Here is a 25,755-nt window from a genome sequence, read left to right on the forward strand (position 1 = left end):
AGTAATGCTAGTGTTTTTTGTATGTTGCCCTGGTGGACCAAATATGTACTGTGTTGGCCTGATGTACCAAAATGTGCTTGTCTGTTGGAGTGAGCTGAGTCTGTCTAATTTTGCACGATGCATGCGAAAGAAAATGATATTACTTACTGGGCATCGCGTTTAGCACAAACCCTTGCCTCTGGAGTGGAGGACCATATGTTGCGTTCATTAGGGTTAATTCAACTCAGAAGTTTGCAGAATGACACCCACTGATAACAAACGATGCTATATTGATTAATTGTACCGTATATACAACTTGCTGTAATGCAGCGTGGTAGACGGAACAAATCACCGCACACCCTCCGCCATATTGTCTAGTGAACTGTATGAGTGTCGCTCACCTGGATTTGAGTGAGACAGCTGGTTTTTAAAACGTCTACCATGAGCATGGGAGCAGGAATTTAAAATGAAATATATCTTCTCTTTCCACAAAACCTTTTCCTGGTAGTTATGTGCCTTCGAGAAGTTTAGTCACAGCTTTCCCTTTACCCATGCCTTTGATCTTGTCAATCATCTACTTTCCAGGAGGTGAGGGATTTGTTCACAAATTCTCCGTAAAACTAATCTGTCTCAAGGAAGACTGAGCGAACGTTTGGAAAGGACAAATGTTGCTCTTGGCCTTGGTTGTAGCAACTCAAAAACCATGGTATCAGAAGGTATCTCTTGGAAAAATTCAACCAATACTTACCAATACCACTTGTATCTGCCAATGCAGAGACATCGGTATCTGTATCGGCTGAGCCCTAGTAGTTATTGTAGTTAATTAATACATGACTTTTTCGTTTTTGCGCTCTCAGCCATCCACCCATGCCCACTATAATGTTAAGCTAAAGTTCCCACATGAGGAAGTGACTGGTAACTAAAGTGCTACCACACGTTATTTCAAAATTATAACTTTGTTCAACCTTATTCTGGAAATATATACCTTTTTTTGTTGTAATTGCCAACAACCAATTTTAGTATGATTTGAGGAGAATTGCCTAATGAATGAAACCTTGAACTTGTTGACTTTTACTGTATTAATTATTTGGAGTGCTGCCAGCTCTTCTAAGTCTTTACTTTTCTTTGAATTTTTCTAACTTTTGACAGGCGTTGATCCTCAAAGTACTTAAAAAGACCCAGCCAGCTCTGAGTGCCGTGGCGAAGAGCATTGCATTTACTACAAGAGGCTGGAAAAATAATTGTGGACATTTGCATTCCTCCCTTCATTACAAAGTTAATATGTCAAATGTCTAAACAGCTTTCTTTCAACAATTGCCTCAGGTTGATATTCTTTATTTGAGTGACCTGCATGGATTGTGCAACAAAAGTCAACCCCCCCCCCTTCCTCCCTCTCTTCCCTTCTTGCTGACTTTCTTCTTCAAACTCATGAGATTGTGTCAATGCTGGCTCATATAATCCTTTTCATCATAAACAAATGGGAAAAACAGCAGTTTGTGAGATTTCACACTGTAATAATCCATTTAGCTAGCAGAGTTTTCTGGAATATAAAACCAAAACCAATTTTGATTGTCATGCTCATTTTTAGTCTTATTTGAGGTGTTGTAATGTTTATTTTTGTCTCTTGTTTGATGTGTATGGCTGGAAAGGGACCAAAGGGGCTAATAGGATTTCAGTGGCCACAGTGCAGGTTTATCTAGGGTAGTGGGTGAGGTACGTCAACAATCAATTGATCAGTGTCACGGATCTACCTATCCAACAATGCGTTACAGCAGCCAATCATGGCCATTTGTAGCAGATCGTAAATCTTGTTTGTAGTAAATTATTATTGGATACTACAGGGTACACACAATAGGAAATGTGAGAACATTAATATCACACAATGTTTTGGATATGAAAATATGGTAGACTGAAATGGTATGGTTGCAAGATGATCCTTTTATTTCCACCTTTAATAACGATGTCTTTTTAACTTCTAAATTGCCAAATTTCCAAGTATATCTCAATATCAGCAGAAATCTGTATGAGTAATATTCGTATTGATTCAGGCTAATGTTACCTCAACCCTAGTATGTGTGCTGTTCTGTATATTCAAGGTACTTACGTAGGATGCAATTCAATGGGTTTGTCATATTTTCTATATGATTTTGTCAAATATATTGTTACGTACCCAACAGGACCAAGTAATGTAAATAGTTTTCTAAACAGGAATAAAGATGGCAGCACCAGGCGTGCAAGGTTAAGAATTAGCATAATATATTAAATGTCTTTATAAATAAGTTCAAAGCAAATTGGAAAGATGAAAAAATAATAAAATCTACTATAAGAAGATAAAGAATAAATGTAAAAGAAATAAATTAATATATATATTCGATTAATCAAATCAGTGATCATATGTAAGTTAATATGAAAATGAGAGAAGTCAAAGCACTGATACAAGTTTGTGTCTTTGAACAGATATTGCATCTGTCTGATTGATTTACCATTCCCATAGCGGAAATTTTGTTTACATCAGTGGCGGCGCATTCCAGTCGACGCCCCACAGTACTTTTTGTTGTGCGTTTCAAGCGTAGCACCTACTTGGATGCACGTGTCAGTCGTTTTTCACAGGAGGAGATTAGTATATTTCCCAAAGTTTAAGAGAAAAAGGATATATGAATTCATAAATCGTCAAAAGCTGAAATGGAAGGAAGTCCAGATCCAGATCTGTCCATTAGGAAGGAAGTCCAAATCCAGAACTGTCCATTAAGAAGGAAGCTCACGTAGGAAATCCAGGAGGAAGTTCTGACCTGTCCATTAAGAAGGAAGTCCAGATAGAAGAATATAGAAATTGAAGAAAAGAAATAATAAATAACATATTGAGATAAAACTTGACTGTAAATTAGAATTATAGAGAAAAGTAGCTCATCATGGAAATATTCTATTTCCAGGAATCCTTGTTTATATAATATATTCATTTAAATGTCTCCATTGGAAGGCATCCTGTCTGGTTTCATTGTCTACAAAGAACCCTACCCTGTAGATATTCTAGCTGAGGTTTAAGATTAAGATTCACCAAAATGGAGGTAGCATTAATAAATGGCAACCAACTTTTGGGGCTAGAGAATTAGGAACCAGACAGCGAAGAGAAAAAGAATAATTGAAAATGGAAGAAAAGGATAATGATGGAAATGAGAATGCAGAAGCTACAATGAAGGACGATGGAAAGAAAAGGTAAACTTTCATTTGTTGTTTAGAGAAAGGAAACAAGGAAGATTATTGTTTGTACCACATGTAAGGAAACGAGACATTGGATGTGCGAAGGAATAAGAAAGGAAAAATATATATCAATAAGTGAAAGGGAAGAAGGTTACATATGTAAGAAATGCAAAAAAGAAAAACTGAAAGAAAAACAAAAGAAGACAGAAGAAATAAATATATTAGAATTGTTTCAAAAAATGTCAATACAGCTGGAAGCCAACGCCCAAAAGGGTAGAAGAAAGTAACAGAGAAGTATAAGAAAAGTTAGAAGAAAGCAATAGGAGAGTGAAATAGAACAACAGAGAATTAAAAGAAAAACTAGAGGAAAATAATAGAAAGATCGATGAAAATAATAGGAGATTAGAAGAGAAATTTGGTAGCAGGTTCGAAGAGAGTAATAAAAAACTGACAGATATGATAGAAGAGGGAAGAAGCAAAAGTAGAGAAATGTATGCAAGAATAGCTAACGCATGCGTAGAAAATAGGAAGTTGGTGGAGAAGGTGATAGATGAGGCAAAATTGATGATAGATGATAGAAGTCTAGAGATTAATAGAAGGATAAAGGAAGAAGTGTCGAGGTTGAGAGAAGAAAAGGCACGGAGAACTTCAGGAAGTTCAGGAGAGAACTTTGATCGTGTAAAAGGAAATTATGGAAAATAGAACCAAACTGAATGAAGCTACGATGAAAACGGATAAGTAGGAAAAGAAAACAGACAGAAAATTAAATGGGGCAGTGTCAAGAATTGAGAAGACAGAAAACAAAGAAGAAGTAGAGAGGAAGTTAGGAAAGCTATTCATCAAAAAAGGAAACATAAAACCTTGGTTTTGAGAAAGTGAAGAAACGAATGTTAAGAAAGAGATGAGAGAAGAGAGTTCAAGCGATGAAATGACAATGGAGGAAGAAGAGAAGCATAAGAGATATAGAATAGCGGGATGTCACAAGAAAAGGAAATGGAAGAGTAGCGAAGAGGGAAGTAATAATGAAAGGCTGTTAGACATATTGGAAAATGAATTCCCGAGAGACGCGCACTATCGGACCAGGATACCTAGGCCACAAGAATTGCAGCATCTTCCAAAATTCAATGAGAATATATCTGATAAATGTCCCAGAAAGTTTTTAAGGGAACTAACAACAAATGTCAGACTTATGAGGATCCTCAAAGCAATGATTTTGAACGTCATAGAGACATGTTTTGAACAGTCGGCAGCAGGATGGTATCAACTGAATCAGCACAAATTCAGAAATTTTAAAGAATTCAACCGAAAATTCTTAAATTACTACTGCAGTGAAGATATAAAAGAAAGGCAGCTAGAAGCATCGAAGAGAAGATATGTAGATTGGTCCAAAGTCGACAGCCTAGAAGAACATATGTGGGAGACCCTTAGAAATTTCAAAAATCTGAAGGAAGGCTTATATATATTAGGATTATATTCACAATTTTAAAACCAATATGTCTTTTTATATACCACTTTTCATCCATTTTTTCACCGCTATAACACCGATATTTTATTTTATTTACCGCCTTTGAACACGAAATTGACTCCGTTTTTGTACCGAAATTTTGCTTTTTTATTTACCAAAAATATGTGCCTCTATGAATATATGGTGTCAAGAATGAATTTGCCTATTCTTGGAATCAATAAATGATTATAATATATTGTAGCAAGTATTATGCATAATTATTCACATTGTTTCTTCAGTACAGTAGTCCTACTGCAGAGTACATTAGCAGTACAGTAGATCTGAAATAGGATTTCAGTAGATTTCACAGTACACAGTAGGAGATATTTGCAAACAGTAGAATTTGTCTACTGAAAACAGTAGAATTTGTCTACTGAAAACAGTAGAAATTTCCAGCAGGGAGTTGTAAGAAAATAACCATTCATAACAAGATGTGGGCTTTTTAAATAGTAAGCCATTGTTTAAGTACTTTTTTTTAGCCAAAGTACAAAGCAAAGAAAGAAGCTTCATCACCAGTAGCAGTGACTCAGGGTGGCTACTCACCGGGAATTCCTTGAATTCCAGGAATTATGCTCCTTAAACGTGAAAAATTGCAACTTTTATTAATCCAGATCCCAAATTTGTCTATACATATTCATAAATGTTGTGAGGCATGTATTTCACAGTTTAGATTTAATGTTTGTCAAGGAAGTAAAAGGAAGCTGCATTGGAAAATATATTAAAACAGAATTCTTCTCTGGTAGGACAAATGTATGATGTTGGTAAACTAGAATAATTTCTAAATGCGAAAAAAGATTCCAGAGGAAAGTACAGTACAGTAATGGAATACGTATAGATTTTTATTTTAACTTCTTGTGCAGTCTTTCCTTATTTTTAGTTTGCCTTGCTAAGTGTCATTGGTTCGAAACTTATTTGTATGAATAATGTTTCATTTCTAATACTGTGAACAGTTTATGTATGAGTACAATATCAGAGATCGTTGATATTTCTTTAGGATAGAAACAGCAATGTGGGTTTATTTCACGCTGTTCACTACCGGCATGCAATAGGGACCATATTAAATCTTGGATGAACCTCATTTTTTTGGGTACATATATTCCGAAAGACTGACTCCAAAACATAAAAAAAACATGATTCTGAGTCGTGTTTATTGAAGGATGTAACATTTTAGAAACACAACTCCATTTATCTATATTGTGTGTTTTAGTGCTTTTCCCCTATTGTTTATTTCACGAGGAATATCGCAAGGGAAAGTTTCCCCTGTACACTCACCGGTAATAAAAATTGCACATAGAGACCTGAAATACTCGCTTGTGTGTGGTGCCTAACTCTACGGCGATAAGCGTATTTTAATATGGAAGTTTCAACGGCAACTTCTACCAGCCCCTGTAGAATTATGCAACACCCACAACACCTTGTAGGCAAACTTGGATTTCAGGATCTAGGTGTCCCATTTTTATTGCCTGTAACTGTACGTTGCACCATGCCATTCAGGAATACAGAAGGTGTGGAGGATAGAGTTTCATATATTATCGATCTTGGCCATACTGGAGGTGACGTGATCAGCACTACACTCCGCCTATCTTTACCCCCTTAGGTACCCATTGCTGAGAGGCTGGGTAAGCCACAGAACTTCTTCTGCTGGTACATTTTCTGAATATTTCCTGAAATGTCCAAACTCGTGATTGGAACTCGTGTCACTTAACAATGAACCACGAAGTTTATCTTTCAGTTGAATTGAATTAGAACTTTTTGACACACTAGAACCACAAAGACCCTTTGTATTAATGTTAATTTTTTTGTAGGGCGGGGTTTAAGTAAGGTTGAAACAGGAAAATCTTGCTTGAACCCTTAATTTTTTGCCTTGAATTTTTTGAAAGTTCGCATAGAAAACCAGGCATTTATACTTGAATTTTATCACGGTCTTAGAGTATCCACCCTGTAACTGGTGTCAAAGCTTTCCTATTTTGATGTATTTTTATTAATTCATGATAATTATTGTTATCATTTGTATTATTCAGGTTTTCTCATCAGATTGATCTCCCTCACCATGCAATATTTACTTGTGATACCAATGTCCATGGCAGAGTGGTTAGCACAGTGCACTATGATGCTAGGGGTCCCAGGTAGGGTTGTTAAACTCCAGGCATTTTAAGTAAATTCAATTCCTGTCCAGGAGAGAAAATCAGGAAGCATAAATGGGCTCTGGACCGTAAAGAACCTTTCTATCTGAAGTATTTCAATTCGGTCCAGGAACCTTTTTTCTGGATGAATTTCCATTAAATCCAGGAACCTTTTTTCTAAATCAATTTAAATATGGTCCAGGAACTTTTTTTCTGAATCTATTTATATTTGGTCCAGGAACCTTCTTTCCAGGATCAATTTTAATATTTTCCAGGAATCTTTTTTCCGAGACCAATTTAGATGTGGCCCTGGAATATTTTTTTTTTTTTTTTTTTTCAGAATTCATTTAAATAGGGTCCAAATTCTGTATTGAAATGAAACAATACACAACTTGGATGGAATTTTAAATTGTGCAAGAAAAGAGTTCCTTCAACAACCCTGTTTCTCATTACGGACCTGACTTAAAAAACAATTATCCACTTGTGAGCATGAAAGACTAATCCAGGTGCTGGCTGTTTTGAGAATCTAAGGAAGAAGTCCGTGCATAGCGGCAGAAATGGACAAAATGCAAATACTGCAGTCACGTTACCCCTCTTCATGTAGCCCCATTCTCTTGTGCGTGTTCCTTCTCTTGGTTGAGACCTCTCGAGTCACTACTTGCGCAGACTTGTGGTTCGCTTGTTGTTGCCTTCGATGAAAAGAATGTTTGAACAGCCATCTCATTGCACTGCAATGTAAATCTTAGGGCAACCAAGTGACAAAGAAAATTCTTTAGGGACATGACAGAGGTAGAGTTGGCTCCGGAAAAGTTTGGCAATAAACAGCCCCACTTACTCCAAATTTCCTTGCATAAAGGACAATTTCCCTTGATTTAGCAACATTGTCCATCCCTGTTATAATAGGTGGAGCCTCATGTTACCTCATCGATAGCTCCTATTGGCTGCGGTTCTAGGATTGCATGCCAGAGCAACACGTGATGGGTTGGTTTGCACTCAATGTGACATCACTAATATGGTTCATTGAATTCTGTAACACTTCAACAAGGGAGGTTTTTGAACGTGGCCAATGAGAGAGCAACAGCGTTATGATGTTTTTCCGTCGCTACGATTTCTACAACCGCAGTGTGGCATTCCAATGTATAACATACTCACAGACATTTTTAGAAGGTAACTTTTAATCCATCAACCCTGGTCCAGGAATTGTAAATAAATTGAATGCCGGTCTGGGAGAGAAAATCTGCAAATGTAAATGACTTCTAGACATTGTAAGACCTTTTCATATTTAAATCATTTCTATTCAGTCCAACAACCTTTTTTTCTGAATCAATTTAAATACTGTTCAGGAACTTTTTTTTGGGATGAATTAACTTCGGTCCAGAAACCTTTTTTCTGGAAGAATTTAAATTCGATCCAGGAAGTTTTTTTTTCCTGCATGAATTTGAATACTGTCCAGGAACCTTTTTTTCAGGATCAATTAAAATACATTCCAGGAACCCTATTTCAATGAAACAATACGCAACTTGGACTGAATTTAAACTCTGCGAGAAAAATGGTTCCGGTTCTTGCAGCAGAACCAAATAGAACCCATTAGATTTTTTGGGTTCCTGAACCTTTAACAACCCTGGTCCCAGGTTTGAATCCCAGCCTGTGAATGGATGTTCTTTGTGAGTATCCCTTCATCAATTTTATCATATTGAAATTCTTATGCAATTAACAATTTCTTATAGATTAGTATACACTGTAACATTTGCGACTCGTGTTTGTAGATGTATTTCATGTCTAAGTATGTGAAATGGTAAATGTAAACTTCACATATTAAATAAAATATTTTAAATATTGAATTGAACCTTTTAATTGAATTTTATTTGAATGTTTTGATATAATGGAATCTCATTTATGCTTTATATTGTTAATATATTTGTGTGTGTATGTGTGTTGGTGGTGAGAGGTGGTAATAGGTAATATTGAAATAGAGAAAACATATGCTTGTATCCTGGAATGTTCGGGGAGTTCATCTTGGATACCGAGAATTATACTTGAATTTTATCATGACCCTGCAGTGGCCACCTTATACTAGCAAAGTTATAATCACTTATGGACACAGATTTTCTGATACGTTAATGACAAATTTATTTTTAATGGTGATAAAGTTTAAAGCACTTATAATCTCTACCTCTTTTCAAATAATGTTTAAATATTGCATTGATTGAAACTAATTTCTTCTCTCTGAAAATTATTGTGATATTTTATGTTCAATTTTGTGCATGAAGTTTTCGTGTTTCTTAACATACTGAATAATTTTGATGAAGAATTTGTAAATGTGTAATATTTCAAACTTCCCAATTTTCAGAAAGCAATACTCAATGCCAGTGATTCATGATTAGTAAAGAAGATCTAGTTTCCAGATCATCCTTCAGAAAACGCAACTTTTAGTTAGAAATTTTCAGCAAAATATCATCGTTTTGCAACATCTAAACCTCATCGCACAGCTGGGAAATGTTATGTTTGCAATCAATTCCATTTTAAAATAATAAAGGCTAGTTACCAAGTCACATATCACATTCCTTTCATGACATTAATTAACTCACTAATTATTCTCCTGCAGCATTATAATACTTTGAGCCACGGAGGTGTATTCTGTAGGGTGTCTGTTTCCATGCAGGAGACCTGGGTTCGATTCTCAGGGTGGGTGATGTAAGGTCAGAATTTTTCTGGCCTTCTCCCTCCCAAGGCAACTCTGGGGCTCACCCAACCTCAAATCAATGGATGCCTGGGGATAACCCCGTGTGGGTAAAGGCAGCTGGTGTGGTTCTGATCACATAACCTCCAAAAGTGGTAGAGATCGAGAATGTGTCCAGCCGTACCCCCAGATCCCCTAACACAATGTCATGATAGCCTTCATGACATTGTGCTATATGCACGGGGAACTCCCTTTTTTTTAAAAAAAAAAAAAATAAAAGCATTATGATACTTTAAAATGTCTTGATGGTGGAATAACTTGATTAAAGAAATCGTTAAGTGGAAGAAACAAGCATGGAAGAGGTACAGCAGAAGCAGAGCATTTTTATTGGAAAACCTCTTTCACATGAGTGTAAGAATGACATCTTGATTTACGATTTTTCACGTAAATGTATAGCCAATACTTAGACACATGTTGCATGCGACTGTTGGCAATATTTCGACCTGCTAGTGTTGCCATATATGGAGATATATCCCAAAAGTGGCACTTTTCACTCAATCCATAAAATGTTGCACATGACCAATATTGGTCCAAATGACAGACTGACCCTTCCATAATTTCTTACATATTTTTTTTTACTCAGAAGTTCATTTCTGGAAAAAATTTCGTGCTGCTTTCCGTCAGTTATTAATTTATATAATTTTCTGTACAGAGTGAACTGATAATTTTAAGCATTGAAAAATATCTCAATGGATGAGGCTTTATAATGCAGAAATCCCTTACGGTTTTCATGATATAAATTTCCAAAGTTTGGTTGTGCGACTTTTGAAACGCTCTGTATAAGATGCTGAGCATCACGGTATTCAAAATATCGCTAAATTATTTGATATACCAGGAAATGGGGTGTTGGGGGACAAAGGGTAAGAAATTGTTACGGACTCTGGAATGTTCACAATGTTGATAAAAAAGAATCATTTGCTAACTTACGCTGTACTGCAATTTGAATTTAGAGAATCATCAAAATCTCGTACATATTACAGCAAAAAATCAGTCGCAAGGCTGAAATTTTTAGTCGCCATGAGGACCGGGATTTTTCGAACCCTGATCAATGGATTAGTCGAAAGTTCTGGCAGACAGTAGAGGCAACGAAAGGAAAATATGGGAAGAGAATAAGAAACATAGAAGATGAATCAGGAGAGATCCAAACAGAAACTGAAGATATATTGAAGACATGGAGTAAGTATTACGAAAACACATTTAGAGATGAAAATGGGAAGATGAATGAAGAACATGCAATAGAGAGTGCAAATGTAGAAGAGGATTGAAGAGATAAAATAAAAATGCAAGAAGTGGAGGATGCAATAAAGAGAGTGAAATTAGGAAAAGCTGCAGGAGCAGACGGAGTATACCCAGAACTAATAAAGATTTGAGGAAAGAAAGTTGTACAATGGTTGTGGAAGATTTGTAATGAAGCATGGAAAGGAATTAAAATACCCAAAGATTGGGAAAGAAACATGATCATACCAATCCACAAGAAGGGTAGCACTGTAAAATGTGAAAACTATAGAGCAATCTGTCTATCTTCAGTAGCTCTAAAAATATACACAAGAATCTTAGAAAGAAGACTAAGAGATGAAGTAGAGGAGGAGTTAGAAGAAGAACAAGCAGCTTAAGAAGAGGAAGACAAATACAAGATCACATTTTCACGCTACGACAAGCCATAGATAAATTTCTAAGCAGAGAAAAATAACTGTTTGTAGCCTTTCTGGATTTAAAGGCAGCCTTTGATACAGTACCACGACAGCAACTATGGTCAGTGTTACAGAAAATAGGAGCCTCAGAAAAATTAGTAAGAAGAATACAAAGTGTCTACAAGACAGTTAAAGGAATAGTGAGAATAGGAGGGGAGAAATCAAAAGAATTTAACATGAACAAAGGAGTTAAACAAGGAGATAGCCTAAGCCCCTTACTATTTATAATACTAATGGATCAAATACATAAACAAAGTAGAAGAAGAACACGAAAATGTAAGTTTGGAAATAGGAAACTGAAAGCAGTTTATGTACAATCACTTCTGTGTGCTGATGACATAGCATTAATAACATCAAGAAAACAGGAACTACAAAATACAGTAATATAATGGGCCAGCTCAATACAAGATAGAGAAATGATAGTGAACCCAAAGAAGAGTAAAGTAATGCATATATCAAAGCATGGAAATGAACAGAGATTGGAAATAAAATGGCAAGGAGAACAGCTAGAACAAGTGAATAGATATGAATATTTGGGAACAATAATAACAGCGGATGGAAAAGTAGAAGAAGAAATAAGTAGCAGGTTTTAAAAAACAAATAAAATATATGACCAAATAAGTAATACAATAGTAGGGGAAAAGGAGGTACAAGAAAATACTAAATTAAGGATTTACAAAACCATAATTATACCAACAATGCTCTATGGCATAGAAAGCTTAACACTCCAAAATAAGCATAAAAGTAGATTAAGAGCAACAGAGATGAAATACCTAAGAAGAGTCGTAGGAAAAACCAGATGAGATAGAATCAGGAACACTAAAATCAGCGAACAGCTACAAGTAGAATCAATTGAAGAGATAATAGAGAGAAGAACACTGGGCGGGTATGGCCATGTCATGAGAATGGGAGAAGAAAGAAAACCGAAACAAGTAATGGAAGCGAGACCAGAAGGAAAGAGAGGAAGAGGAAGACCTCGGATAGAATGGGAGCAATACCTGTCAGAGATGGTTACTAAGAGAGGGAAGGCACTAATGGAAGTTAAGAGAATGGCACAAGATAGGAAGAGTTTTAGCAGATGGCTGAATGACCCCGATGCCTAACAGCACGAAGGGGAAGAAGAAGTAAGTAAGTAAGTAAAATGTCTTGTTATTCCTGCCTTTTGGGTTAGCCTGGAGGTGGAGAAAAGAGACATAATAATATATGCAAATACAGTTATTAAAATAATGCCTCTTGATGCCATGCTGTCCATCATTCTCTGACATTTACAACAAAAACAAGTCACTGCGATATAGGCTGATACCAACAGGAACGGATCAAATCTGGGTGACGTAGCTCATTTATCATTCATCCTCGATGATGGCATATTCGCTGCTCATGAAGAACTTAATGATAACATGCGAGAGGTAACACATACACACTGAATGGCAAACACAACACTTGGCTTTTATACCCATTAAGACTAGATCAGCATGCTAAATGGAAATACCTGTCTCTCACTGTGCGGAGCTCCTCTCTTGAGGTGTCTAGATACGGACTGATTAATAAACAAGGTGGCTGTTTCTCATGCTAGTCTGAATGCTCAGGCTTCACTCTCCTTCTCCTGGACTTCTTGATCGTAATTCTGCACCCTCTGACTGATAGCTCAACACTGCCTAATGACTTCCATTGTCCTAGATATTTATTACGATGGATTTTACTAAGCAATGCCGAGTCAGTCACTTGAAACTTCTTCCTTGGTTACACCTGTTTACATCTTTGGTGACCCAGTAAAGCTTAGGTAATATCTGACACTGCATTCCTTATTGTCAAGTTCCTGTCTGCAAAGTGATAGCAAGTGTCTGGGATTTGGAAGTTCTTTTGAACAAATATATTTCCATTATTTGTGAATTATTAGGACATAAAAGAAACAGAAGGGAAGAGTGCAAGAAGAAATTATTCATCCACAACCCTCCTGCCCTGCTTGAATTTAGATAAAACAAATCAAATTCCACAGTGGCCTTGACAAGACTTTCGCAAGAACCTGACCCAGAAACAGCCCAGCATGGTAGTAATGCTGGTTTTAAAAATGTCCACCACGAGCATGCAAGCAGGAATTTGAAATGAAATATATCTTCTGTTTCCACACATCCTTTATCTACCAGGTAGTTCCATGCCTTCAAGAAGTTTGGGCACACCTTTCTCTTTACCCATGCCTTTGATCTTGTCAATCATCTGCTTCCCAGGAGGTGTAGGGTTTGTTCGGTAATTCTCTGTAAAGCTAATTGCCACAAGGAAAGGTCAGTGAATTTCTGGAAAGGCAATTGTTGCTCTTAGCCTTGGATCTAGCAATTCAAAAGCAATGTTATCGGAAGGTATCGTTTGAAAATTTCAACCAATACTTACCAATACGACTGGTATTTGCCAATATGGATACATCGGTATCTGTATTGGCTCAGCCGTAGTAGTTATTATAGTTAATTAATACATGACATTTTCCCTTTTGCCCTCTCAGCCATCCACCCATGCCCACTGTGATGTTCAGCCAAAGTTCCCACATGAAGAAGTGACTGTTAACTAAAGTCATCATCATCATCATCCTTTGCCATCCAGTCCTACCTCTGTCTGGGTCGGCATAGAAGTCAAGCCTCTCCATTTTTTCCTGTTCTTCCACCACTCCTCTCTTTCCACGGTATTCCAATATTGTCCTCTTCTCCTAACACTCTCCGTTATCTGCTCCTTCCACCAACATCTTGGTCTCCCTTTTGTCCTTATTCCCAGTCCTTGTGCATGGTAAGCTCTTAGTGATAGTCTTTCTGCATCCATCCTCCGAACCATCGTGTCCGAACCATCTCATCTGTGCCTGATCTATCCTGTCCTGAAGCTTCACCACACCCACTGTCTGTCGGATCTCCTCATTCCTTATTCTATCCCTTCTAGTCTTTCCCATTATACTCCTTAAAAATTTCATCACTGCCTGCATCTTTCTTTTGTCATTGTCCAAGTCTCTGCTCCATACATAATTATCAGCACATAGTATATATATTACCTTCTTGCATTTCATAGGTACATCCCTCTTCCATATTAACCTTCGATCACTTTGATTTAGTCCACCATCCATTTGCCCTCTTCTGTTTACCTCCTCATCTATTCTTCCACTTCTCTCAATTATGCTTCCTAGATATTTGAAGCTCTCCGTTACCTCAACTCTTCAGTGTCCATCTCTATTCTTGGTTCATTTCTGGCTCTGTTTCTTGTTGTTTTCTGCGCTGAATTTCGTTCCTGCTATTCTGATTTCCTCATTCCAAATATCTAGCTGTCTCTGTACTTCTTCTTCCCTGTTCCCCCATATTACTAAGTCATCAGCAAACAACAGGGCCTTCATCTCCTCCTCTCCTATCTTATTCCCCACCTATTCGGTAATTGCATCCATTGTAATTATGAAGAGCAGTGGAGAAAGAGCACTTCCCTGTTTTAATCCATTATTTATACCAAACCACTCCATTCTTCCCACTGGTGTCTTCACATAACTCTGGTTGGCCTTGTATGTGCTCTGCACTCTGCACACTATCTCTTCCTCGACTCCTTTCTCTCTTAGAGCCTTCCAAATATTTGTTCTGTCCATGCTACAGTATGCCTTTTCTATATCTAGGAATGCCATACTCAAATCATTTCAATGCTCGTAGCACTAAATTGCTACCACACATTATTTTAAAATTATAACTTTATTCAACTTTATATGCTGGAAATATGTACCTTTTTTTGTTGTAATTGCCAACAACCAATTTTAGTATGATCTGAGAAAAAGTGCCTAATGAATGAAACCTTGAACTTGTTGACTTCACGTTATTAATTATTTGGAGTGCTGGAAGCTCTTCTAAGTCTTTATTTATTTTCTTAGAATTTTTCCAACTTTTGACAATCGTTGATCCTCAAAGTACTTAGAAAGACCCAGCCAGCTCTTGAGTGCCATGAGGAAGAGCATACAATTTACTACAAGAGGGTGGAGAAATAATTGTAGTCATTTGCATCCCTTCCTTCATTACAAAATTAATATGTCAAATGTCTAAACAGCTTTCTTTCAACAATTGCCTCAGGTTGATAATCTTTGAGTGACCTGCATGGATTGTGCAACAACAGTAAACCCCCCCTTCCACCTTTCCCCCCCTTCTTGCTGACTTTCTTCCTCAAACTCAAGAGATTGTGCCAATGCTGGCTTATATAATTACAGGGAAACTATTGGTATCATCCTTTCATCATAAACAAATGAGAAAGACAGCACTTTGAGAGATTTCACACTGTAACAATTCATTTAGCTAGCAGAGCTTTCTGGAATATAAAACCAAACCAAATGTTGTTCTGTCATGCTCATTTTTAGTCTGTTATTTGAGCTGTTGTAATGTTTATTTTTGTCTTTTGTTTGATATGTCTGACCGGAAAGGGACCAAAGGTTCCAATAGGATTTCAGTGGCCGCAGTGCAGGTTTAGGTTAGTGGGTGAAGTACGTCATCAACCAATCAGTGACACTGATCTACCCATTCAACAATGTTTCGCAGCAGTCATGGCCATTTGTAGCAAATCGTAAATCTTGTTTGTAGTAAATTATTATAACATACTACAGGGTACACAAAATATCTTTATGGCTGAGAAAAGCAAATGGGAGAACATTAATATCACATGAACTTTTGGATATGGAAATATGGTAGACTGAAATGGTATGGTTGCAAGATGATCCTTTTATTTATATATTTAATAATAATGTTTCTTGAACTTCTTTAAATTGCCAAATTTCCAAGTATGTCTCAATATCAGCAGAAATTTGTATGAGTAATATTCGTATTGGTTCAGGCTAGTGTTATCTCAACCCTAGTATGTGTGCTGTGCTGCATACAAAGTACTTATGTAGGATGCAATTCAATGGGTTTGTCATATTTTCTATATGATTTTGTCAAATAGGTGTTATTCTGTACAAGAGTAGCCATTCTGCTAAATTCATTGACACTGAACTCAAACTCGTTTCATTAATGGTATTAAAATATCTGAATTAAGGTCTGTCGAAGGAGAGAAGTCTTCTATAAAAATTTTGAGAGGAATAAGTTCTTTATGATTGACAGATTCTAGGATGGCACTTAGTTTACTCCACCACTTATCATATAGTTTCCAAGCCAACACTACCCACTTGTACTGTGCCCTTAGACTAAGGTATTGTGAAAGGATGCATGCACCCTTGTGGGCTGTCTATCAGTCAATAAATAAGGATGTTTGATAAACTTGCTTCATTGCATTTAAGATAAGCCATGTGATGAAAGGGACAATTTGATTTCCATGTAAGTTTATAATTTCATGACAATATCACATTTATTTGTGTATGCACTTGACTATGAAGATGTATCTGTAATGCTGTGTTAACTGTAGCAATGAAATTGTATTAAGCCTTGGGATTTAACCTCATAGTGTTTGACATTTGAGCGCTACATGGGACATGGAAAACTACTTCCATAGTCCTTTTTACTTTTTATCAGGTAGGCTACATATTGTATTCCTATGTTCTTCTTGAAGATTCACATAATCACTTTTCATAGATGCAAAATAATCTAACACAGTTTTGTAATTATTTTATTTTATCTGCAACGTTTCGTTCTGGTTTCCCAGAACTTTCTCAAGCTACACTAAGAGATACATACAAAAACACAACCTCACATGTCTAGTTACTCTATACTTCTGTAAAGCCACAAGTGAAAGACAAGGAGAAGTCGTGGCAAGCGATCAACATCATTGATCAACAACAACCACCTCAGGGATGATGAGCTCATTTGAGAGGATAGACGCATCACCATCCAGGAAATTTCTGATGCATTGCACATGTCCTATGGGTCAGGACATGCAATGATTGAGAGTGTGGGATACCATACAGTCTGAGCTAAGTCTGTGTTTCGTGACATGAGGTTCGATGACGTACAGGAGGTTGAAACAGCTCTAAACGGTGGGGCAGGTAGTGTTTAGTGGAATTTTTTGAAACTGGTTTTGAGGGCTGGATAAAACGCTGGCTCAAATGCATCAAACGGGATGGAAACTGTGTGGAAGGGTGACTCTGAGTAGAGGACACTACAGGCAAACTATATGTACGTTCATTGTTTCAATCTTTCCATTATTAAACAAATTATATCTCAACAGGCATTACTTTTTGATACCCCCTCATATAATATGCAAAATGCATGTCAAGCAAGGTGTTGGCGATTGTGTAAGCAATCTGCCTTACACAAAGTTTTCCTCTTTACATGGTAGTTACAGAAGAACTAAAATGCACTTGAAACTTCACGGTATTTCATCAGTTCAATGCTAGCACCAATGTTAATGTTGCCAATGTGAATTAATTTCACATATGCATCAAGAAATTCACAGGGACTTATAAATGCGCTAAGCACTGTACCATATTTACTCACGTATAATGCGCACATTTTTCCAAAATTTTTGCTCCCAAAAACTGATGTGCATATTATTCACGGAATAATTCGGACAGCCAACATGAAACCGTACAGGGTTATTCCATGATTTTGGGACACTTGCATTGATTTTTCATGTTTACGGAACCCTATCATGTTATATATTGTTGTAAAGCTTAAATCCTGCAGTTTCTGAATATGACATCAATATTCCATTCAAGATGAAGACACTAGTGTGAAATGCGGTTGAAATAAGTTCATCACAAAATGAAGGAACGTTCTGATTTCTATGGTGCTTTGTATGAAAGAAAACATAAGGAAAAAGAAAACAATAATTAAAGTGTATTACTGGCCAAATAATAATATATATATATGGAGTGTGTAAATTCCTTAATGAAATAAATCTTGTGCTGCTAATATATGTTACATTAGTCACGGAAAAAGTATATATTTTGTAGTTGTTTTAGAAAAATGAGAGAAGGAATGAGCAAAACCACGTATAAAAGTTTGAAGGCCATTTCACACGATTTTTCACTTTGTAATGTAATGTTCTGTGACACCAAGGAAAGCCAGGCAACTCTGGTGGAACCTTCCGTCACATGGGATGCATATCAGCAGTATTTGTTGGGCGAGAAATAATAGGAAATAACTTCCTGTGCACTGCAAATCCATAACGTAATTTTGATCTCGGTTTCTACTATTACAGAATCAATAAGGTGGTTAAAGAGTGAAAGCTTTGGATGCTAAACTCAGTGGAGGGAGAGGGGGGAGGTGGCATGGGTTGGAGACTTATTGCTTACACAAGAGGATATTCTCCTCTTGGTCCACATAGCAACAGCAACTCATTGAATAGATATGATGTTATTCACTCTTGATCAACATAGCAACAGCTCTACAACCTACAACTAAAAAAGCTATTTCTTGAAAGTGGATTGTACTGCACATTATATACGAGATATAATTTTTTGTAACTTTTACCCATCAAAAACCAGGGTGTGCATTATACACGCACGTGCACTATACACGCATAAATACAATATTCTCCAAATTTATTGTGATAAACTTGAAATATGGGTTTTTGTGTTTAGCTTATTATACATCACTTTTCTGGTCTTGAAATTGTAAATCATCAATTGGTTTCATTTTGACTACTTCCCCCTCCCCCCACTTCCACGTTTATTAAAATGTGTCTCATTTCAATAAAATTATCTCAAGATACTAACTAACCAAAAAATATTTTACATCATGTTACTATCATTGCAGTCTCTAGAACTATAGGGTGTGTCAAGCTTCATTATTATCCCATTCATGTATATATTATAAATAGTTATTTGGGTAATCTTGTAAACTTGTTTGCCTGGAGTTTTCTGATGCTAATGGCATAGATGTAATTGGGATATCTTGAATGCTGATGATATATTTGTTGTAGTATCTGTTCTGCCGTCTGAAAGAGGGGGAAGTAATAATGAGACACAAATGTCAATTTTGCCCGATTTACATTCAAATTAATCCACTAAACTAAGAAAAGAATCTACGGTTGTAATGTAATAGTTGGGAGTAAGGTTTTGATCGGAGTGCAAGTGAGGCTGTGGATGTCAAATCCCAAACTAGCATTAACAAAAATAACTTTGTTGTGAAGCAATGGCTTGCGGTTAATGCACCGCTTCAAGACTCTTTAAGAGTTTCACCAGGAATTGGGATATTGTAACCCAAAACAGTAATATGTTCAAGAATACTCATAATCCAACATTCAATTAATTCAAAATTCAGAATCAGCAAAACGGTGATGCAATTCCAACACTTAATCATCCATTTACTACAATTCTACTATCTACGCTGTTTCCCCATCTACAGCTACTGTATGACACCTTAATTTATGTCTTTAATTCTTCATGTGAGAAAAGATCAAAACTTATTTTTACCAATGTACTAAATTGGCATATAGCAAATACAGGTGATTCAAAAAGGACTTTACAACTTTCAAAGCATATAGAAATTTATTCAGATACCTTACAGAGTCAGTTGAGGTGCCATTGCAAAGCAAATCACATCAAGTTTGTCATACAACATTCATGTTGGGTCTATGTGGCTACCATTTGTAATGCGGCATACATCCCACCTGAAGTCAATTAATTTCATTCAAGACTTTCACCAGTAAGTCAGGCATCACTTCTGCAGTGGCAGCGGTAATGCGAAGTCTCATTTCAGCAAGATCAGGAGGTAAAAGTTGTACAAAATCTGATCTTTAATGAAACCCCACAAGTAAACATCTAGCGGGATCAAATCTTGGGAGCGAGGGGGCCATGCAATTGGACCTGTAAGACCAATCCACCGACCTGGGAATCTGGTATCAAGAAAATCTCCTGACTGCTAAGTGGTAGTGATGTGGTGCCCCATCTTGCTGATAGTAAATTTGTACATCTTTGTTATCCTTGTTGAACTGAGGAATTAGAAAATTTTGAAACATATTCAGATACATAGAAAATTTTGTAGTATATCCAGATACCCGATACCATTTATGTTTGCCTCCTGGAAGAAGAACAGCCCATACAATTTTTGTTTGCTAAAGGCACAAAAAACATTGACCTTAGGCCTATCACAAATATGCTGCATATTTTCATGGGGGGTTTCACTACCCCATATTCTGCAATTATAGGTGTTCACCTGTCCACTGATGTGAAACATTGACTCATCACTAAAAATGACATTGTCTAGGAATGTCTTGTTATCTGCAATTCTATCCAACATTTGAACACAAAATTGCTGGTGAGCAACTTTATCTGCATCCATAATATGTTGAACCATTGTTAATTTGTATGGCTTCAAAAGCAAGCGTTTACATGATATATGCCAAACAGTTGGTTGTGGAATGCCAGTCTCACGTGATGGATGTCGTGATGATTTCGTAGGACTCTGGGCAAAGCGTTCTCTGAGTTGTTCCACAGCAGCTTCAGGAACTTGTGGACGTCCTGGTGATTTTGCATGTGGTAGAGAACAACCAGTCTCAACGAAGGTTTGGTGCCAAGAGTAAACTGTAGGCTTGCTAGGAGGTGCCTTTCGATACTCCATAGGAAACTTACGTTGAACTGCAGTTGCTGATTGCATCTCGTGAAAGCAAAACACACAGCGAGCACGTTCCACATCAGTAAATGTAGCCATTTTGAGGAACAATGCTGACAGTGCTACTGGTGGGTGAGTTCGGTACTAATGGAAATGAAAATAAATGATGAGGTTGCTTAAACAATAATAGATCAATCGACAACAATGTTCCAAGAAGTCCAGCTCGAACTCGAACATAAGCATCTGGTTTAACCAAAATAAGCACACATTATTAGGCAATGCAGAAATACTTCTTTCGCAAAGCAATTTATGAGTTAGTTCTGTATGTGTTGAGCACAAACATACTCCTGATGTAATTTGACAGTTTTGGGTAGTAGAATGCAGCACTGGTAAAATTCTCACTGTCACTTTCACTTTGCACATACCTTCGTGATAATGTGCCGCATTTTGTGGTCCAGAGAAGTGATTGGAGTATTGGATGAAGTGTGGGAATACAGCCAGGTCTTCGTATTGCACCCCCCTTCTTCTACAAAACTGGAACCCAGGTCTCAGACAGTTGAGGCGGATGGTGGAAACCTTCGGTACTTGTCTTCTCTGTCTGTCTCATATCTGGACTTCAATCTAATAATTCAGGACGTACGTACAAATGTTGCGGGCGTGACAAGAATCTCGTAGTGCCATCTTCCAAAACATCGTCATATATCTTGAAACTGTTACTCGTAGTAGAAATAAACTCGCAGCACTGTTCATTTCACATAGGTATACCACAATACTCAAAGAAGCGTTTGAATGCAGTTGCACCCATTCTCAGGTTTGTTGCCTTCGACGTCGTGCATTGGTGTGGCCATGTAGACGCGTGCCTGTAACTAAGTCATGTTCCTTCCTGTAGTTGTAACGACAGAGTAGTTTGCTCATTTCATAATTGCTGGGAAGGAAGGCATGATCAGCGGATCCCTTAGATGTTTGTGAGAACCACATGCAAACAAATGAAGTTTGATAATTGCAAACGCAGCCAGGGACGGAAGTCCTAAATTGTGATGTATTTTAGGGATGCAATATAACATACTTTAAGGCAAATATTTAAGGATCCTGAAATTTGTCAGAATGTGAGGAATGTAAATGGAAGAAATAGTATGTGTGTCAAACCTCTTAGAACAATAAATGCTACATTTCCTTCTAAGTTCATAAAACATCGAAACACATTTTGTAGTGTTGAATAATATTAATATAAATTAAGTGATATATGTCATTTCCTTGTTTAGTTTCCTTCCTACCCACTATTTATTACTTTTTCTGCTTTGTTGGAAAAGCATGTTGTGAGGTCAACCTAAGTCATTTTATGTAAAAGGTTTTGGGTTCAAATTGTGATATGTCATAGGTGTTACTTCATCGATTTTATCCAATCATCATTCATCCTCATCAATGCAATTGGCCAAAGGTGCCTGAAAGAATGTAACAAAAAATGCAAATATTTATTTAATACTCTGAACTTTTGTAGAATTGGCTGTTGTTGAAGGACCAGGATGCATTTGGTCACTGATACAAAACAGTATTTTATTAATCTGAAAGAAATTTGAACATGTCTCATGAAGAGCCTGAATGACACATTCACCCTTTCAATAAATGAAAGTAACCAGACTTCTGTTTTGGAAAAAGAAACAGTGCATTTTGACATTTATTTTTCCAGAGTACAGTCATGGACACTTGTGGGTAGTAACAATTTCATTGTGTAAATGATCAAACAATAATTTTTATTAATCAATAGCATAATGACAAACATAGAAAATCTTAAAGACTCAACTTTAATCTGATTACTGTAACTACTCTTGTATCATGTGGTTTGGCTAAAAAGATTTCAACATTCACTCATCAGATTAATTCATGGCCATACCAATAATTGAAAATTCACTTCACAAATAATTAATTTCTGCACTGCACCATTCGTTCATTTTTGGTAAATTCCCAATAACATGTTTACAATTAAGTATCTATGTTCTGGTATGCAAATACAATAGTCCAGGACAAGCTACAAAATTACCTTCAGGTTTTTGCTTTGAGATGCTAGTTGTTAATCAACAGTTCATGCATTGTGCATTTATGCTGTAAACCAGTACTATAGTGGAACCACGAGCAAAACAACCTGTGCAGACCCGCGACTCCTGTGCACCATACCCCTTGAGTAGGGGAGGGGGGAGAGTGGACCATGCTTCCTTATGGCTCGAGGTGGAGGGAAGAAGGGAAAGCTGGGCGGGGACTTTTCGTCCCAAGGTTTTTTTCCTTGTGGTCGATCTATACTTCTTAACCATGTGTTACCACAGTAAATGTCTCCTGAGTAGATCAATTTTAAATAATGAACATTGAACAATATAAATAAAAATTTAATCATCATAATTAATGAATGTTTATTGGTGCTTCATGTTTTGAGGTAGGTAAGATTCTAATTAGGGAACGGTTATTTTCTTAGTTGCAAGAATTTTTATGTGGTACATGGAACATGGAACATGTATCTAAATTGTGTCGTGCCAAGGTTATATATTTTTAAGGTACCCAAGAACTCCAACAATTCTCCATTATTATTGATAACCACTCCCTTGTTTAGTTATGTCCCCTTTTCACTTCAGAACAAAAGACTTCTCTGTGATTATGTGGAAGCTGAACCCATCCATTAATTTTGTCAGTTTCCACACTTTTGCATGAGTAAATGCGAGACCATCACTTTGATTCATTTTTTGCAGTACTATTGACACATTTATTAAAAAGCACTATAACATTCATTGCCTGTATATCTTGAAATTTACATATACTTGTGAATCGTGAATTAGGTTATCATAAGTTCCAACAATTGATGCATGCTGCTGTACCATTCCAAACAATGAATCCTCTTTTTTGAAAATGCCACAAGGATGAGAAAATCTCCATCATAAAATTGTGGAAATAAGTAATATGCTGTACAAGATGAAGACCTAGGTTATTTGACCCCCCCCCCCCTCTTCTGCTCCTTGATGCACCTATCCTTTCATACACATATTGTATGTGCTACAAACTATGTAAGTAGCGCCATTTATTAAGTGATATCAATCCATACATGCATATCCTGAAATTTCACCAAGCATCCCCCAACTAAGAATTTTCACTCCATTCACTTTCTAATGCAATAATAATGTACAATCTGTTGATATGCAGAAAGAAATAAGGCCAGCCTAAAGTGAATTTCTGCAAAAGTGAGAATAATATTTGATTGACCTTAATAGATTTGAGAAAAGCTGACAAACAATATTACTCAACCAATAGCATATTTACATTTTTCCAAATATGTTCTTAATGACAGTCTGTTCTATTCAGTGATATGTAAATCTCAGTGACAAATTCTTTTTTTTTTCCACTCCAGATATCTGAACAAGAACTACATGGAAGGACAGAGCCAAGATATTTCAAGGTCAGTTACACTAGTACCTTCAGGAAAATTAAGTGATCAACAACAAGCAAAAGACAATACAGAATGTGTCAATAGAAAAGGTAACTTTGAACCTGAACCTTCACCAAAATGCTCCAAAACCAAGGAAGATATTAAAGGTACCAAGCACTGTAACTGGAAAAAACAACATATCTCTTCAATGTTCAACCAAGTTTTCTCCAATGAAGGAAATTTATTTGCTCATTCAAATGTCGTTGCAAAGGAGAAGTTTTTGAATCGCTCAGTTTGCAAGAGAAAATTTATTCCTGAGGATAACCTTTACACACAAAGAAGGGTTCACACCAAAGATAAACCTTTTAATTGTTCAATTTGCAACAAAGATTTTACCCGGAAATCAAACCTTAATATTCATATGAGGATTCACACCAAAAATAAACCTTTTAATTGTTCAATTTGCAACAAAGATTTTACCCTGAAATCAACCCTTAATAATCATATGAGGGTTCACACCAAAGAGAAAGCTTTTAAGTGTTCAATTTGCAACAAAGATTTTACCCGGAAATCAAACCTTAATATTCATATGAGGATTCACACCAAAGATAAACCTTTTAATTGTTCAATTTGCAGCAAAGATTTTTCCCGGAAATCAAACCTTAATATTCATATGAATGTTCACACCAAAGATAAACCTTCTAATTGTTCAATTTGTGACAAAGCTTTTTCCCAGAAAGCAGATCTTCGAGTGCATGTGAGGATTCACACTAAGGAGAAACCTTTTAAGTGTTCAATTTGCAACAAAGATTTTACCCAGAAATCAACCCTTAATAATCATATGAGGGTTCACACCAAAGATAAACCTTTTAATTGCTCGATTTGCAACAAAGATTTTACCCAGAAATCAACCCTTAATATTCATATGAGGGTTCACAACAAAGAGAAACCATTTACTTGCGCAATTTGTAAAAAAGAATTTGCCTGGAAAAATTATCTTCATCTACATATGAGGTATCACACTGAAGAAATACCTTTTAAGTGTTCAATTTGTGGAAAAGGTTTTGCCTGTAGAGGAAGTTATAATCGCCATGTGTTTGTTCACAGCAAAGAGAGGCCTTTTAGGTGTTCAGTTTGTGACAAATATTTTGCCCGTAAAGAAGACTGTAATGTGCATGTGAGATCTCACACCAAAGAGAGGCCTTTTAGGTGTTCAATTTGCAACAAAGTTTTTACCCATAAATCTATCCTTGAAATTCATATGAGGGTTCACAACAAAGAGAAACCTTTTAAGTGTTCAATTTGTGACAAAGATTTTGCCCAAAAACATCATCTTAATACACACATGACAGTACACACAAAAGAGAAACCTTTTAATTGTTCTATTTGTAGCAAAGAGTTTTCCTACAAATGCTCGCTTCATAAACATATGAGGACACACACAAATCAAAAACCTTTTAAGTGTACAATTTGCAACAAAGATTGTGCCCAAAAACATCACCTTAATAGACACATGAAATTACACACAAGGAGAAACCCTTTAATTGTTTAAAATGTGACAAGTATTTTACCCATAAATATATATACTTACTAAACATGTGAAGAGGGTGCATAGCAAATAGAACTTAAAAA

The 25,755-nt window shown here is 36.5% G+C and overlaps 1 protein-coding gene across 1 annotated transcript in view; it reads left to right on the forward strand.

Moving 5' to 3' along the window:
* LOC145999333 (uncharacterized) overlaps nucleotides 1-25,755 on the forward strand; it is a 54,965-nt gene that overhangs the window by 26,756 nt on the left and 2,454 nt on the right. The window contains exon 3 of the mRNA XM_083136274.1: nucleotides 24,106-24,233. Coding sequence (XP_082992400.1) covers nucleotides 24,106-24,233 — 128 coding nt within the window. The remainder of the gene's footprint in view (nucleotides 1-24,105; nucleotides 24,234-25,755) is intronic.

Source organism: Lepisma saccharinum, chromosome 15 (genome assembly GCF_977018435.1).
Source record: "Lepisma saccharinum chromosome 15, izLepSacc3.1, whole genome shotgun sequence".
NCBI lineage: Eukaryota > Metazoa > Arthropoda > Insecta > Zygentoma > Lepismatidae > Lepisma > Lepisma saccharinum.